Source organism: Neophocaena asiaeorientalis, unplaced genomic scaffold (assembly GCF_003031525.2).
Source record: "Neophocaena asiaeorientalis asiaeorientalis breed wild unplaced genomic scaffold, Neophocaena_asiaeorientalis_V1.1 scaffold505, whole genome shotgun sequence".
NCBI lineage: Eukaryota > Metazoa > Chordata > Mammalia > Artiodactyla > Phocoenidae > Neophocaena > Neophocaena asiaeorientalis.
The window spans coordinates 764655-782867 of record NW_020174704.1 but is presented as its reverse complement, the minus strand read 5'-3'; the positions used below and the strand labels follow the sequence as shown (position 1 = coordinate 782867).

Sequence of the window (18213 nt, the reverse complement as noted above, 5' to 3'; positions counted from 1 at the left end):
CTGAAATAACATCCACAACCATGGAGCTCGGGTCTCTTCAGCTATCCCACTGCCTACTGCCTACACAGACAAATATTTTATGTTTCACCTAAGTTAGCATATTAAACTCACTGCATTTGAATGGTTACAGCACTGTTCTAGAGTCACAAGGGCACAACAAGAATGGACACCAGCACACCGTTTTGCCCGCCCTTTTTAATAACATCAATAGCATAGGCAAGCCTGTCTAGACTTTTGATGATCCATGTACTCTCCTTAAAGCTCTATTTCAAGGTGCTTTCCATACTGTTGATTTCCTTCTGTCACTCTCCTTTGCCCTTGAGGCAGGCGTTTTCGGAAATTTCCACTCAGCAGGATGTAGAGGAAAGGGTTGATGCTGCTGCCGGCATAGCTGAGACAGATGGAGAGGCAATAGCCCATATAGAAAGCCAGCGTGGGCTGCTCTGTCTGTAAGTTCACCAGTTGTATCACGTGATAGGGGGCAGCACTCAGGATAAAGACCGCCACCAGCACCAGCGCCGTCTTCGTCAGCTTCATCACTCTCTGCCTTGGAACACTGGGACTGTAGCTGTAGCGGAAACATCTGGAGAGACTGGACACAAACAACCACAGAAATTATAGGACAACAATGTCCCAGAACTTTTTGGACAGTTCAGAATGGCTATGTAGTGAAATGTGAAGCTCATTTTTCTTCTTACTTATTTGGAGCACTGTGAAAATACTCTTTTTCAGCCCTGTGAAAAATTGCCTGAATTTTCCAAAGCTGGAACATTTCGAGAAACAAAATAAATTACATAGCAGTGAATTATAATCCAAAGTATCAAATAAAGATATATGAATCTGTACTGATATAAATAATTGAATAACATGGGAGAGAAGCGACAAACCTTCTTTACAGAAAAATTCCAAATAATATATGTAGATACTCCCCTTTCCAGGAGACACAGCTTAATTCTCACCCTCCTTTCCCTCTTGAGGGTGGACTATACTTAATGACTCGTTTCCAAATAATGGAATAGAGAAAGGGATAAGTAGTCATTTTGAAGTGAAGAAACCTCGTAAACGCTACCTTAACCTTAGAGTCTCATTGTGATACGTTATCAAACAAACCGAGACTGGGGGACATTCTACGGAATACCTGACCAGTACTCCTTAAGTACAGTACTTAAGACTACAAGGTTATGAAAAACAAGGAAAGAGTGAGAAACTGTCACAGACCAGAGAAGACTGTGGCGATGTGTCAACTAAATGCAGTGTGGTCCCCTGGATTGAATCCTGGAGCAGAAAGAGGACTTTAATGGAAAAGCCAGTGAAATCCAATATAGGGTAGAGTTTAGTTAATAGTGGTGTACTAATGCCATTATCTTTGTTTTGACAAATGCAACATGGTAAGATGTTAATGGGGAAACTGGAGTGAGGAGTATATGGAAACTCTCTGTACTACTTATGCAAGTTTGATGTAAATTTAAAATTTTTCTAAAAAAAAAAATGCTTAAATTTCCCAAATTTCATCATGTTATGTCATATTTAGACATTTACTAGAAATTTCTCTGGGACATGACAAGCAGATGAATAAGCCTGGGAAATGGCAGCTGAAAATCACTCTAAGATCATGATTCTTCTGCAGTTCATCAGAGTAGGCACCATCATTCCTCTAACTTATTGCATTTTTAGGGATAACTGGACCATATGAACTTTGTTTTATAAGATGCTCTTAGCATTTCTGAGAAAAGTGTTGGGAGCAAAGTGATCTGATTTGGAGAACTGTTTTAAAAGGGTTCAAGCGTCCTCTCCAGCTGTCGATGTCATAATATTCCATATGATTCCATTTCAACCTTCTCACCCGTGATACATTTAGAAGCTAATTTTTGTCTATAACTGTGGTTGCTTCTCTTTCCCATTCTAAATAGACCACTCTTTTTTTTTTAATATAATAGTGTTTATTTATTTTTACTTGCTGACAGTTTGCTTTATTTATTTATTTATGGCTGTGTTGGGTCTTCGTTTCTGTGCGAGGGCTTTCTCTAGTTGTGGCAAGCGGGGGACACTCTTCATCGCGGTGCGCGGGCCTCTCACTATCGCGGCCTCTCTTGTTGCAGAGCACAGGCTCCAGACGCGCAGGCTCAGTAATTGTGGCTCACGGGCCCAGTTGCTCCGCGGCATATGGGATCTTCCCAGATCAGGGCTCGAACCAGTGTCCCCTGCATTGGCAGGCAGATTCTCAACCACTGCGCCACCAGGGAAGCCCTAGACCACTCTTTAATAATGTAATAATTCCGAAGAATTTAAAGAAGTCAGAAAAAATGTCATGGGCCAATAGAACACCTAAACCTTTGGTACCAGGGTTTGCCACAAATTTAGACTAATGGTGGTTACATTTTTCACATATTCTTTTTTTTTAAATCTTCACAGTGTTACATATGGTGTGTGGGGAAACCCCACAATCTTGTCTTCTCAAAAAAATACAGTAATTTATTCTGAAGACAAATTTTAATAATGATTTCTTAACCTAACATGTTGTATAATCACTGACTCATTTGAACAACTTGGTATGTACAATTTCAAGTGGAAAATAATTTAGATTTATTCATATAGTTTTAGAGACAAGTATCATTAAAGGTCCTTCCCAAGTTTATTGTCTTTAGGTAAGTCTTTGGTTTTATTTAGTCCTAATTAACCTTGTTCTATGTATTCAAATATTAATGAGATCCTCCCCCCCTACGCTAAAAAAACCCCCACAAAAATTAAAAGGTTATAAAATATACACAACATCTAGGATATTTACATATGTACACAACTCTGCAAAATGTACACATAAAACATTTAAATAACAATGCTGATGACAAATACAAAATTATTCTTTAAACAGAGTCTTGAGTTCTGTTTACATTTTTATGAAACCATTACATCAGTGATTACAATATTTATCACTGAGAGATCCTCAAATAGCTGCTTCAGAACATGACTTATTTTCAGAAAATGCCTTATAGAGACATTAATGCCCATATGTCTGAGCTTGGCATGTTTCAAGTGACTAATGCTTAAGCTTCTATTGTAGACATCTTAGATCTCTGAATTGTTCTTTTAACAAATAAAACAAAATAAGGCATACACTTAACCATCTGGCAACCTTATTCTGTTGATACATCTCCCAGGTATAGCATAAAATTAAAATATAGCACACCAAAATCAAGGGCAAAGGGAAAAAGAAAGTCGTTATCGTCAAATACAGAGTATACCTGTAAAATGAGAGAGAAGACATGACTGTTACATTCACAACGCTAGGGACTTTTACAGTTTATGATTCTGTGATTTTTCAGGGCCCAGAATAAAAGTGCTTGGGGGAAAAGTTAAGGCTCTCTGGGTACTTTCACATACAGAAGGTCTGCTTTTCGTTATTCATAGACAACAACTCTTCTCTAGCCAGCTCTTCTCAGTAGCCAATGCTACTGAGTACTGCAGAGTGGGTGAGGGTGCTTATTACCGTTATATTTAGTGTTATTAACAATAACAGGTAACAGGTGGCATTTGTTATGTAGTAGGCACTATTGAGGGTGCTTTACATATTTTAACCCATTGAATCTGTGCATCCCCAGGAGTACAATGCCATTAGCATCTTCATGTTACGGAGGAGGAAACTAAGGCACAGAGGGGTTGAGCGGCTTGCCCAAGGTTACTCAGCTAGTAGGTGGCAGAGGTGAGATTTGAACCCAGATACTCAGGCCAGCTCCAGAGCTCACGCTTGTAACTGAGACTCCAGATGGTCTCTCAAAGGGCACAGAAGAGGACCTGTTGTCAAATCAGCCGATCATTTTCTCAGTGCTCCGCCAGGGGGAACCCTTGGGTGGGCCAACTCCATTTCTGCCCAGATACCGGGTATCCTCCTTCCGGGGCAAAACCCTTATGTGGAAGAAGGCAGCTGGCATTGCGTGGGTGTGGACTGGGCGGCAGAGAGAGCGCTCCGGAGCCAGAGGGCCTCTGAACGTAGCACACTAGTCCCAGTCTCCGTTCACCGTAAGGACTTAATTCTGGCAGGAACAACAGAGGCCAGAACCTCAGAATATCCCTTACCATAACCAACCGAAAAGAGCAGAAACAGCTGTCGCTGCAAAATAGTCTCTGCTTATGTGACACAGGCCAAAGTCATGTAGTCATATAGTGAGCTTCAGGTCCTGCCCTCCTTTCAGACCGGGGTGCGGCCAGGTTAATTTATCAGCCCGCGGTGATTAACTATCATTTCACCTTTAGATGAGCTGGCGCTTTCTGTCTGTGAGTGGAGCCACTGCTGTTGTGAGAAGTAATGAATAAACAATCATGGTATCGACGTTGCACTCCTCTGGAGATTTTTTTGTTGCTGGACTCGTAGCCTTGCTGGGCCTCTACCTCCATCCCTCTCAGACTGTGTCTATGTGATTCAGAAATGACTCATCTATTTGACAAGTGGTAGACTGGGAAAAAGGGATCTGCCAGACTGACTTGCCATAATGTATGTAAAAAGCACCTAGCACAGTACCTGGCCCTTAGCAGGTGATCGAAAAATCTTAGAGATTCTAATGCAGTGTTCAAAATTTCAATCAGAAAAATTTCGACTTAATTTTTTTTTTGAAATTAAGATGTAATAAATGACTGTGTTGGTTGCTGTATTAGTTTCCTAGAGCTGCTGTAACAAATTACCACACACTGGATGGCTTAAAACAACAGAAATTTACTGTCTCACCGTTCTGGAAGCTGGAAGTCTGAAATCAAGGTGTTGGCAGGGTTGGTTCCTTTTTGAGGTTTTGGGGAGGGAGTATGGGCTCCAGGACTTTTCTCCTAGCCTCTGGTGGCTTCTGGCAATCCTTGGTGTTCCTTGGCTTATAGACACATCACTCTAGTCTTTGCCTCTGTCTTCACATGCATCCTCTCTGTGTCTCTTCAAATCTCCCTCTCCTTATCAGGAACCAATCATCGGATTTAGGGCCCACCCTAATCCAGTAAGACCTCATCTCAACTTGATTATATCTGCAAAGACTATTTCTAAATAAGATCGTATTCACAAGCACTGAGAGTTAGAACTTGGATATATCTTTTCGAGGGACGCGACTCAACCAAACTCTAGCTGCATATTGATAAGGTTTGAGTCTCATAACTCCTAGACCCTTTTGGAAAGTCTGCCCCTCCCTTGATTGCTGTGCCCCTATTGAATCTGGCTGCCATGGATCTTTAAAATCCACAGTTAAATATATTTGCACCCACTGAGGTTACATGATTAAACTCAGAATCTTCTTCTAAAGGTTACCCTCTCCTTAAAATCAAACTATCAACTTGATGGTGGGAAGCAGAGAACTAAGTGGGGAGACCGGCCCGAAGAGGATCCCCAAGGACACTCTTCGCGGTTGCTCGCGTGTTGACAAGGAGGATGAAGCACTTCAAGACTTAATCCAACTCTATTTTTCTTAAGTTTTAACAACCTACCAGAGTACATCGTCAGGGGATGTTAAATCAAAAACACAACTCTCAACGCCGTCATTAAATCTGATGACCTTCGAGTAGACCCAGTCAGGCAACGCAAGAATAAAGGAAGCTGCCCAAAGGCCCAGATTGATGCGGCTTGTCTTGTACCTTGTTCTCCAACTCGTCAGTCTCGGTTGGACGAGAGCCAAGTACCTGCAAAGCCGGTTAAGGAAGGGTTTGGGAACAATCAATAAAAGCACTGAGCTCCAAGGATGAAAGGTTCATGACAAGAGTGAATTATTAGTATTATTATCCTCCCTGAAGCATACCTCTGTCAGGGTGAAAGAAAGTTATATTTTTTAAGAGCTGGATGGTACCTGTAGAGAAAACAATTCTTGACCCCGTAAGTCTGAATAAACCACTCACTGATACACAGCTGTCACTTACATGAAGACCCTGAAAATGGTAAGATTCTGCTGTGCAAACTTTTTCTTTACAGAGGTGCTTCCCTTGCACAAGAGGCTCTGGAAAACTTTGTCTCTGAATGGGGATTTCCTCCAGGAGGGCAGGACAGGAGGGAAGGTGTACCAATGTGGGACAGGAGGGACGGTGGCTGATGTAGGACAGGAAAGAGGAAAGTGCGTTGGCTGGTGGGAGAATCCCCAGCAGCATGAGATTCAGGCACCTGGGACAGAGATTTTGCTCAGATGGCTTTAGAGTTAGTTCTCCAGGCTCTTGGAGGCTCAGTTCACAGAAATCACAGTGAGAATTAACAGACGTGACTAGCAGACAATACAAATTCCTCAGGAAACGTAGGCTGGAGGGGGGATGTGGACTAATTTCATGGGGAAGGGGTTCTCACTTTTCTTTTTTTCTATTTTGATCCAGAAAAAAGGATAATCATTAATCAAACTTGAAATCCTGATATATCAAACATATTTGGTCCTCCAGCAAATCCAAGAATAATTTTTCAGACACGCTGAAAGCGAAAGCATGAAAAAGAGAGCTCAGATCCAGAGGAGGTACTTGAGAAAACACAGTTTTGCTGGCAGTCGGGGGTGTAGGAAAGCAGCATTAGTAGACAATAAACAAATGTCAAATGTGGTCAATGGTCCTTTAATTTTCTCCAAGATTTTGTAGAGCTACTTAATGAAGATTTATGAAAATGGAAAATTCTCTGTCTCCTTGCTCTTTCAATTTTGCACAAGAGGTAGGACGTTTTGCACTCACTTAGGGGACCCCTTGCCATGCAGGGACAGGCTTGTGACCCCGGGTGCCTCAGCCACCCCTCCTTCCCCACACTGCACCTGCGTTACCTGTCGCTAAGGAGAGAAAGCTCCCTTCCCTTCCTGCTGAGGAAGGGAATGAAGTAGTGATTGTACAGCAACCCTGCCATCATTCTGTCTGGGATTAAAGATGATGAAGTCATGGCATCAATCGGTTAGGGAATCTTCTCTCATCATCTCCCCAACTGAAAACCCTTCAATGGCCTTTCTTTGTCTTTTAGATAAAATTCAGAATTCTCACCATGACCCTTGATGTCTTTCTCCCTCCGGCCCTCCCTGTCACTCAGGCTGAAGTTTGTGCCAGTCTCTCCCTGGCCTTCCTTCAAACTCTGTCTCTTTCAGCGTCAGGTACATGCTGTTCTACCCGCCTGGCAGGACGTGCCTCTCCTTCCTCCTGCTTCTACTGGGAGTCCCCATTTAGGTCTCCCTCTCGGAGAAGCTTCCCCTGACCACTCGCTCTATACGAGGGCCCATGACTATAAATGCGGATTGTGGGGCAACTCTACTTTTCCTTCTAGTAGGTATCATTGTGTGGAAATACATATTTACCCCTGTGACTCTTCACGGTGTAATGTCTGTCTACACCTCTGGAATGGAAGCCCCATGAAGGCAGGAGCCTTGGCTATTAGTTTAATGCTGCTGTGTCTCCTGTGTCTGGCATCGTTCCTGTCATACGGTCTGTGCTCAATAAATATTTGTTAAATGAATGAATGGGGGATTTTGGCTCCTACTTACTGACTTTGTTGTTGTTCTAGAAAATTTACTTACGAAAGTAACCACTAATGAAAGTCTAGGTAGCTTTCACCTAGAGGCAAATATTTTTCATATTTTGGATGTTTATAGAATTTTTTTGTATTGCTTTAAAGGTAGGAGCCCTCTCTTAAAATATTCCACACACTTGCAGTTATTAATTAATCAGAGAAAGAAAAATGAAAGAGTTATGGGAAACACTTGAGTTTTATGATCCATTAAATTGACAATTCAAATAAATGTATAAACAATAAGGCATACTGGTGGCACTGACATTAAGTGCTGGCATTACAGAGAAAACTTCATTTCTGTTTTACAGAATTATAGATTTTGTTGAATTTTTGTGAATTTAGTAGAGTTAGAACTGCAAGAAATGACAGGGGCTGGGGGAAAGTTTCAGTTTTACAAAATCTTTATTTGTCTCTGGCCACGTGATCCTCTGAAGTGAGGGCAGGGAGAAAGATAAAGGCCTGAGTGTCTTAATTTGAAAGTAAAATTTTAGCATTCTGTGTCCATAAGGTTAAAAGAAAAATACACACTATTCAGTTGTGTAAGGTACACACACACACACACACACACACACATACACTCAGAAAAAACCTGTGAACATTAGGAAATGTTCTGTGGTCTGTTCTAAGGCAGACAATGCGCTTTCACTTTATTTGCAGTAAGAGGTTTACCGAAGGGGTACAGTTTCCCCTCTTTAAAGAAAAAGCCGATACTCTCCTGCCTTCATGGTATGTACATGGTATGAAGAAGATTTTCTCCTTCTGAGAATGGGATCACGATGGTGAGGACTATACTTTAGGTTGCTTTTCTACAGTGGTTCCTGCCCCGAGCAGGGCTCTGGTGTTGGAACCCTGGCAAGCTCACCAGGCTTTACTCCACACACCATCAGCGTTGGTGGCATCAGCTGAACTAACCAGGTCGACTTACCCAGCGTGCAGATTAAAAAATGTGAAGCTAAGTATAAGTTGAGAAGTATACTCTACATATTTTGATAATTCTTTTGTAGAAAAGCAGCAGGATATAAAAACTGCATTAAACATTACCATCATTATTCACATCTGAATAATAATGATCCAGGGAATGATTTATATGGACCCCGCTATTCCTTTGTTTATCCATCTGAAGAACTGCTCATCCCTTCCTGACCCCAAAGGCCCACTTGGAAGGGTAAGAGAGGCAGAGCTCAGGAAAGAATCCTTGATGGACTCAGGGAAATTTAACACAGCCCTCAAGACTGACATTCACTCATTCATTCATCAGTAGTTTTTGAGCACCCATGTGCCAGGCATTGTTACACAGACACTAGTGTAGTGACCAAAGACCCTGCCTTTGTGGAGTTTACATTTGATGGCCAGGGAAGGCTAGACAAAAACAACACACATGCATATCTTTGTACACGAAATATATTAACATATGTAATATATTCGAAGTAAGGGAGAAAGAAAAAGTAGATCAGAGCAAGGGGGACCAAGTGTGCTGGGTTGGGCTTGGGGTGGGAAGAAGGTGGATAGAGATTTCAAGTGGGTTGCTCTGTTGTGCTTTCTGCTGTTGTCTTCAGGCCTTGTTTCTGTTTGGGGAGTGCTGCTAAGAGCAGTTGTGGAGGTCCTTGCATCTGGGTGATGCAGGGCACATCCTAGCTTGCATGCTTCCTAAAGAAACCAGGTGGTGAGGTAGTTGCCAGCTACCTGCCATCTCCAGAGTTGGACAGCCTGCCTCTGAACTGGGCTCCATCACTCACTGGCTCCACAGGCTCTGGCCATCACCATTATCTCCTTGAATAACATTAGCTTACATGGGTGGAGAATCTGGCTTTGGCATGTTCTGGGATACAGTCCAACAAATTTCTAATGATGTAAATGGCAGTATTTGCATTAACCAATCATAATGATGAGTATAAAGGATGGTCCTCCTGGTACTCTGACTTCTCTTCATAGCTGTTTAAGAGCTCACTACTCCACTGATCCTTTAAGCTGCTAGGTGATAACAAGGGTGTGTGAGACATTGAACTTACCAGAAAGAGCCCTAGACAAGGAGTGAGGAGACCTACTTCAGTTCTCAGCTCTGCCACTGACTATGTGCCTTTAGCAAATCCCCTCACTTCTCAGGACCTCTGCTTCCTTCTTGCAAGAATGATGAGTGGTGGTGGGGCATTCATTCTGGTCTCCAATATTTCATGATTTTATGGTCTTTTTTAATTTTTTACATCTTTATTGGAGTATAATTGCTTTACAATGGTGTGTTAGTTTCTGCTTTATAACAAAGTGAATCAGTTATACATATACATATGTTCCCATATCTCTTCCCTCTTGCGTCTCCCTCCCTCCCACCCTCCCTATCCCACCCCTCCAGGCGGTCTATGGTCTTTTTTTTTCAATTGTAAATAAAACTGAGATAGAAAAAATGATTGGGAAAAAGGAGATGTTTAGTATTTTAAGTTTTCCGTGAAAAAATTGACCTCTGTGAAAGTTGGAAAAATATTACCTGATCTGTCCTACAATGAAACAAACAAAGGAAGAGGAACTTTGCTATTACAAACCAGCACTGATGTTGCTTAAGTTGGGATGACCTTGGGGAAGTACAGGCATCTCTGAATTATGTTAATATATTTCATAGTCTCTTCACTTACCTGTCCACACTCATTACAGTCATGATGGCACTACAGGCAAACGGGTTGCAGGTATCCAGGGATGTGATGTTGGTGCAGAGAGGCCCCCCAAACACCCACTCTCCTCTCCGGGCCCACTGGTGAATAAGAAAAGGCATTCCCATGATGTGGACCAGATCAGCCACAGCCAGGTTGCAGATATAAATGTCAGGAACTGTTTTTTTTCCTGGACCTGAAAGAAATGGAGGGAAACCTGAGGATTGACATTGAAAGTACACACCTTTAATTTATGCCATCTCTTACAGATTTTCAACTGCTAACATTATTTTAAAAGTTAAAAGGAAACTGTCACAAATGCACATATGAATGCTTGTGTATATTCAGGTGTTTTGAACTATTTGATAACTAACTGCAGTGGTTTAAAAATATGTCCATAACTTCTTTGATATTGCTTTCAAGAGCGGGGGCCTAGGGCTTCCCTGGTGGCGCAGTGGTTGAGAGTCTGCCTGCCGATGCAGGGGACACGGGTTTGTGCTCCGGTCCCGGAAGATCCCACATGCAGCGGAGCGGCTGGGCCCGTGAGCCATGGCCGCTGAGCCTGCGCGTCCGGAGCCTGTGCTCCGCAACGGGAGAGGCCACAACAGTGAGAGGCCCGTGTACTGCAAAGAAAAAAAAGAGCGGGGGCCTAATTCCCTCCCTTTGAGTGTGGGTTGAACTTAGTAACTCACTTCTAACGAATAGGATGTGGTGGAATTGACAGTGTGACATTCAGAATTTGGACATAAAGGAATGGTGGGGTTTTCTCCTTGCTCTCTCTTGTATCACTTTCTCCGGGGGAAGCCAGGTGCCGTCTTGTGAGGTTACTCAACAGCACCGTGAAGAGGTCCATGTGGAAAGGAACTGAGACTTCCTGCCAACAACCAGTACCAACCTGCCAGACCTGTGAGTGAGCTCCCTTGGAGTAGATGCTCCAGCCCTAGCCAAGCCTTTAGATAGTCCTCTAAAGATGGACAGACAGCTTGACTGCAACTTTTTGAGAGGCCCTGAGCCAGAACCACCCAGCTAATCTGCTCTTGGATTCCTGACCCTCAAAACTGTGTGAGAGGGACTCCCCTGGTGGCACAGTGGTTGGGAGTCCACCTACCAATGCAGGGGACACGGGTTCGAGCCTTGGTCCAGGAAGATCCTACATGCCACAGAGCAGCTGAGCCCGTGCGCCACAACTACTAAGCCTGCTCTCTAGAGCCCGTGAGCCACAACTACTGAGCCCGTGTGCCACAACTAATGAGCCTGCACACCTGGAGCCTGTGCACCGCAACAAAGGGGGGCCGCCACGATGAGAGGCCCGTGCACTGCAGTGAAGAGTGGCCTCGCTCGCTGCAACTGGGGAAGGCCCGCGTGCCGCAGTGAAGACCCAATGCAGCCAAAAATAAATAAATAAAAATTAAAAAAACAAACAAAAAATGTGTGAGATAACAAATGTTGATTGTTTTAAGCCACTAAGTTCTGAAGTGATTTCTACATAGCAACAAATTATACCAACTCTAAACTCACTCAGGCAAGACTTTGTCTTTACCTATCCCTAGCACCAAATATAGCTGAATAGGGAAAATAAATGTTTCCATCTTGCAATGCATTTTTTCCCCCACTGAAGCTGTAAGTTCAAATCCTAACTGAGGCCATTGTTAAAACAAATTTCGACCATTACTTAGAAATATTCCAATAAAATTTAACTCAATAGAAAAGACTATTAATTAAGACCCTGAAATCCAGAGTGTGGAGTAGAAATCTGAAACGAGTGAATTGGTGGAGGGCACTGAGAAACATCTCCTGTCAAATGTTGGGGGAAGTGAAGGCAAAATAATTTTCTGAGAGCAGAAATTTAAAATTCAGTTACTCCCTATCTTCAAGGAGTTGGGGCATTCAGTAATAAACAGGTATCATCTTTATCTGGGAGATGCTGTTTATTAATTGAACAAATGTTTTATTGAGCAGCAATTATATGTCAGGCATAATATTGTGCTTTGGGCTGCACCTAGAAAGTCTAACATCAAGGAGCTTATAGTCTAGACGTGTAATAAATGATCACATTATAATGTGATGAAAGAAAGCTAGAGAAAGCACAAGGAGCGCATACAAATGGGCCTCTACACCCTCCCCTAGGGGCAGTCAAGGCAGATTTCTTGGCAGAAGTGACCTCTGTATTGAGGACAGATAAGAATTTAAGTAGCACATAAGAATTAGCCCTAAGATTGTGCCACAATTGTTAGTTCACCCTGGATCCAGGTCTATTGCTCTGTTGTTTGGAAGCTAGTGTGTGTCTTCATTATTCAGGGACTGCAAATTCTACAGCCTGTGCACTTCATATTTAAGCCATCAAAGACTCGTGTGAGGCGTCAGTCGGGGCCAGGATATTTTACCCAGGCCGTGGCAGCACACACTATATGGGGGAGTTACTGCTGTGAGTCCTTATTCAGCAACCACACTTTGGGCATTGTTGATGCCACTAATACAGCAGGTTGGTTCCTTGTCCCCAGGACGTTGGTGGCTCAGATCAGAAAGACCAAGAAGGAGAAGAGACTTGAGAAAAAAAACATGTCAACCAAAAAAGATGCTAAATGACTGTCCTTGGTCTCTAATCCTCGTCCTCACCAGACCATTGGGAGTAGGAGATGGAGAGGGCTCAGGGGAGAGGAAATGATATTAGAGGTCAGCTGGAAGGAGTTCCACGCTAAAAAACAAAAACAGAAGCAAAGGGACTTCCCTGGTGGTGCAGTGGTTAAGAATCCGCCTGCCAAAGGAGGGGACACAGGTTCGAGCCCTGGTCCAGGAAGATCCCACATGCCATGGAGGAACTAAGTCTGTGCACCACAACTACTGAGCCCGTGAGCCACAGCTACCAAAGCCTGTGTGCCTAGAGCCCATGCTCCACAACAAGAGAAGCCACTGCAATGAGAAACCCGCTCACTGCAATGAAGAGTAAGCCCTGTTCGCCAGAGCTAAAGAAAGCCAGCGCACAACAACGAAGACCCAGCACAGCCAACAATAAATACATAAAAATAAATTAAAAAACAAAAACAAAGCAAAAACACAATAATAAAAAACCCTATAAATCTTTGCCTATTAAGTAGATGTTATTTCCATTTGAATTGGGGTATAAACCACAAGTGGTTGCTTAGGTCCTAACTGCAGCAATTAGATCCATGGCCCTTGCTCTCCTCCAGGTAGGCACCCATCATTTACTGATAATGAATTATGGAAATTCCTTTGTTGAGGACAGTGCATGCCATTAACTGGAAATACAAAAGAATAAAATAAAAGTGTTTCTACATGATACTCTGTATAGCAAAAGAGAATTCTGAAGCAAATGATATATCTATCTGGGCATAAGGTACTAGGGTAATAAAACTAACACATTATATTTATTATTACTTTTTTAAACTGAAAGTGACTGCATAGAAATTAAAAATGATTAGATAGAAATGGTAAAATTTCTAGCTATACCACTTGCATTCTTTTCTTAGGTCTAATTTATCTTCAGATTTCATGTTGCCAGACTTAATTAGATTTCTGTCTCTCATGAACCAACATTAAAAAAAATATGTAAATCAGTGATCATTTCAGCTAACATGTTTTTCATATGGTTAATATGGCCATATCTAAATGCTATGATAAATTAAGGTATACCACAATCCCATACAATAAATGATAGAGTTGTTACAAATCATACTTTGGAAGAATATTTAATCAAATGAGAAAGTACTTATTAAGTAAAAAAAAAAAAATCAACTATGTACGTAGTATGACCCCAAATTTATTTAGACATTTGTCTAAAAACATGCTGAAATAATATGTCACAGTAATCCCAGTGATTATCCACTTGGTAGTAGTAGTATGACTGATTGCGACTTTATTCTTTGTATTTTTTAATGTTTAAAAAGATTCTATTAAAAACATGTTTACCTTTTGCAATCAGAAACAGCGATATATGCAATGGGTTAAATAAAACTAAAAAAAAATATATAACCCCACACAAGCAGAATGATGCCTTGCTGATCAGCCTACTCTCAAGCCCACTTTTCACCCTTCTGCACTTTGTTCCTAGGTCTTCTTGCCAACTGGCTTTTGTTTTGTTTTGGCCAATAGGAAGCACTATTGGAGGGAAATTGGAGGGTAAGATGAGAGGAGAGGCCAGGGTATTTCCTTCCCGTCTCTGCTGTTGGCATCTCTGGTGGTGGCTGCATCCCGCCCATGGCTCCACCTTCCTCCTGCAGTTCCCACTCCATGGTCCCAGATCCCACTGTGGCTACAGCTCCCACCAGGCAGCCCAAACTTCCAAGATCTGTAAAACCACTTTTTTTCCCTCCATTCAGCTCAGGGCCAGGAGGAGGGTGGTGGTGTTGGGGCAGAGGATGGTGGTAGGACATGGTAGTACCTTCCTAATTTTGTTTATCTCTGGGTTGCCTCACATGTCCTTGTTTGGCATTTAACTCTAGTTAAATTATATTCCTATTGTGAGTGTAAAAATTAATAAACAGAAACCTCAATTAAAATGGAGTCAGGAGGCCAGAAGCGGGGAGCTCTCATGCCCTACGATAGCAGAGATCAACAGAAGAAAGACTTCTTGCCTGGCAGGAGCTTAGCCAATGAGAGACTGTCACCACTCAGCCAGTGACAAGCCACTATATTTTGAACTCTCAATTTCTCCAATGGACTCTGTTTACTACAGCCCTCCCAACTTCCTTTCCCCCTCTGTAAAAGAATCCTCCTCTCTCTGTTGGGTGGCACTTGCATGTGGCTTGCCATAGTTGCAGATCCCCAATTGCAATACTTTGCTGATCTTGAGTAAACTAATTTCTGCTTCAGAAATAACTGGTAGTTCATTTGTTTAAGGTCAGCATGAGGCAACACCAATGGATTAGTAGTGATTTCATAAAGCACTGTGCTGAGAAGAATTGTGAGTCATCACACAGGCGCTACTAAAGGACAGACCTGTGTGATTAGACATGACTGCCAAGGGTGGGAGAGTTTAGAGTAGAGTGACGTATTTGCCAACCCTGCTCTAGATACACAGTGTAAGATATATAAAGAGAACCTAATTGGAAATTCTAGTTTCATTTCTGTGCCCTCACTTATTGTGTCCTTGGGGAAGACGTTCAACCCCTTTATACTCCAGAGCTGTCTTGGTGCATTGGACCAAAGCAAGGGTCTCCAATTAACTTTCCAGTTCATTTGAACAGATGTGACTGGGAGTTTTTGTAGCATCTAAAGCATAGGGTATGTGTACAGCAAGGGTGTGGGTCAACTCCAACTCCAGCTGGCACCCTGAGAATGGTATAGGGCTGGGTCAGAGGGGAGCACTAAGCTGAGTGGGAAAAAAGAAGAGGCCTTGTTCTAAGCATTTCCCATCTCTGTCTTAGCAACTGGTATTCCATCATTAGACCATTAGTATTCCTTCAGGAACACTCACTCTTCTTCCTGTAATCTCTGTATAAAATGTAGACACCATGGGGAGGGGTTAAAAAGTAAGATGTTTCAGTAATTCATGATTTAGTGTAAATTAGTTGACTTGACAGCCAGTTGAGGGCAGGGAATGAAAGAATGGGAACGTTTTGTTTATAGGGAGACAAGGCATCCTTTAGAGAGCCTCTGCCCACTCAAAGCCGTCTGTCAGTAGACAGGAGAAAGATATGTCCAAAACATGGGGGTGGGGGACCAATGGAGAGAAACATCGCCTTTATTGAAGGAGTTTTCCAGGACCCACTGTGGCCATGGACAATAGTTGAGTAATGGGGCTGAGTTCATAAGTCTCTCTCCCAAGAGCAAAAGGGGAAATTTTTACGTTTTAATTGGCCCAGTTTTCCTCCTACATTTTAAAATCTGGCTTCCTTTAGACCTGCTGTGAATTTAAAGTATGACTGAGTAGTAATGATCTGGCTTCACTACTTTATAGTCACCCTCCTAATGCACAAATCCATTCTTAAAAAAAAAAAAAAGCCACATAGGACACCTTATTCTGGAAGCTCCACCTTCCGTAAATCTATTCTTTCATACATTTTTGTAGTCTTCCTTTGGCAAAGTCAGAAGTTAGTTCATTTCTTGCTTTCCAGCATCACTAATGATCTTACTATTGTTCTATTCATTCTCTTTTGATACAAGTATTTATCATAAATGGGAAAGTCCTAAATCTTCTTTAAATGCATCTAGTTCTCCTTATTTTTAGTGTAGTCTTCATAGTTTGAGCAATCTATATGTTAAGAAGGCAACAAATAAAAGATCATGGTAGAAACGAACACACCATTGTAAAGCAATTATACTCCAATAAAGATGTTAAAAAAATAAAAATAAAAGATCATGGGAAGGCATGATAAAAATATTAATATAAATTGTCTTACTTTTTTTGGGGAGCAATTAAAAAAACTGTTAGATAAATTCCAAGCTGAAAAAAATTAAAACTAATTTACTTTCAAATGACTTTTGAGAGATTAATAAATTTTTGAAGAGTAATTTGCAAAGAAAAATATCAACATCCTAGCAATAAAAATAAAAATTAAGTTGCTTTCGATGTTTTTTGAAAGATTAAAGGATTCATCTTAAAAGCTCCATTAACATATATCTTCTCACTTATTATCTATAAAATTGTAATGGTATGAAGAAGTAGCAGATTTTTCACAATCATTGCAAGTAAATTTGTCAGTATTATGGCTCAGGTTTTCTCTCTTTTTTTTTTTTCCAGTTTAATGACTATTTGCTTTATGTTGAGAATCTGTCTCTGGGAATTATAGCTCAGTATTGACTTTTAGAAGAATTCACATTCCACATTTCTTTTTTTTTTTTCAAGCTTTGTCTCCATATGAGTGGGTGGAATCAGGCCATTGTCTATTGGTGTAACTTGAGGGGGACCAAGAAGTTTCTCTGGCTCCAGATATTTCAACAGCCTGTCACAGGGCCTGAATTTCACACTGACCAGTCTTTGCATATAAAAGGTGTCTGTAAAAATGCAACCATTTCTGGAGGGCTACACCTTCTAAGGACTTGGTTTCTCAACAGTGGGACCAAGGCTCTCAGGCATGAGGCACACTGCTTGTATCTTTAGGAGGGGACAGTAAAAATACTGAGGGGCAAGAGAGAAAGATGGAAGGAAAAGTGAGCAGGTGCAACAGACAAACAGGGTGAGCTGGAAACATTCCCAGGTCTCTGACTGTTAACTTTCTACTTCACATTATTGCTTCCTGAGGCTTTCTGAGAATATTTGATTACTTTCATCTGTGTTCCTGGAACTTGTTCTTTGAATCACCTTTTTTCACCCACTTGTTTTTAGTATCTTGTATTATTTTTCAAATGAGTTAATGTATTTAAATCTTGTCTTCTCCAGTAAACCATGAACTTTTTAGAGTCAGATGCTGCCATATTTCTTTGGTATTTACATAACTCTTAGAATAGTTCTGGGCATGCAGTAGGTATTTAGTAATACATATTGAGTGGAACTGCTTCTAGCACTTACAAAATAATTTTAAATGCTTGATATTCACAAATGGTTTTACAGGACACAGTAAGGAATGTCTGAATTCATTAAGATTAGAATTCCAGTATACCAAATAAATTTTCAATTATGAATGTCATAAAAAAATTGCCATTGATACACTACACTTAACTACAGAGATAATGACAATAAAAAGTTGAGAAGCCAGCTGGGGAAAGTGACCAGTGATGAGCTTTCTCAGGGATAGTGAGTGTCATCCTGTCACTCTCCCGAGGGCTGCTCCTGCTTTTAATTGGTCCTGTGAGGATTCTTCCATCCACATGGCAACCATCTTTCTAGTTTTGATGATTTGTTTGATGTTATTATTATGGAGGATATAGCCTGGAGTTTAGAATCATGGGATCTGAGTTCAAGTGCTAGGACTGTTACTTACCAGCTGTGTGATGCTAGACAAATTATTTTCTCTCCTGGGCCACTTTCCTCAAGTGAGTATTGCCATTTTGAGGAGTGAATGAGTTTACAACTGTGCTCTGTAAGCGTAATATGCTACACAAAAGTTTGTTGTAGTTATGTGTTAATATAATGCTGAAAACACCTTTTTGGTAGTAAGTTAGAATGTGTTTTTTTTTTTTTTTTTTTTTTTTTTT

At 41.5% G+C, this 18213-nt stretch overlaps 1 protein-coding gene across 1 annotated transcript in view; it reads right to left on the bottom strand.

Annotated features, from left to right (window-relative positions):
• Positions 1-263: 263 nt before the first annotated feature.
• The window catches only part of MCHR2 (melanin concentrating hormone receptor 2), a 20017-nt gene continuing 2067 nt past the window's right edge, over positions 264-18213 (bottom strand). Inside the window, 6 exon segments of the mRNA XM_024759347.1 lie at positions 264-300; positions 302-568; positions 3120-3239; positions 5455-5646; positions 10105-10309; positions 17572-17576. Coding sequence (XP_024615115.1) covers positions 264-300; positions 302-568; positions 3120-3239; positions 5455-5646; positions 10105-10309; positions 17572-17576 — 826 coding nt within the window.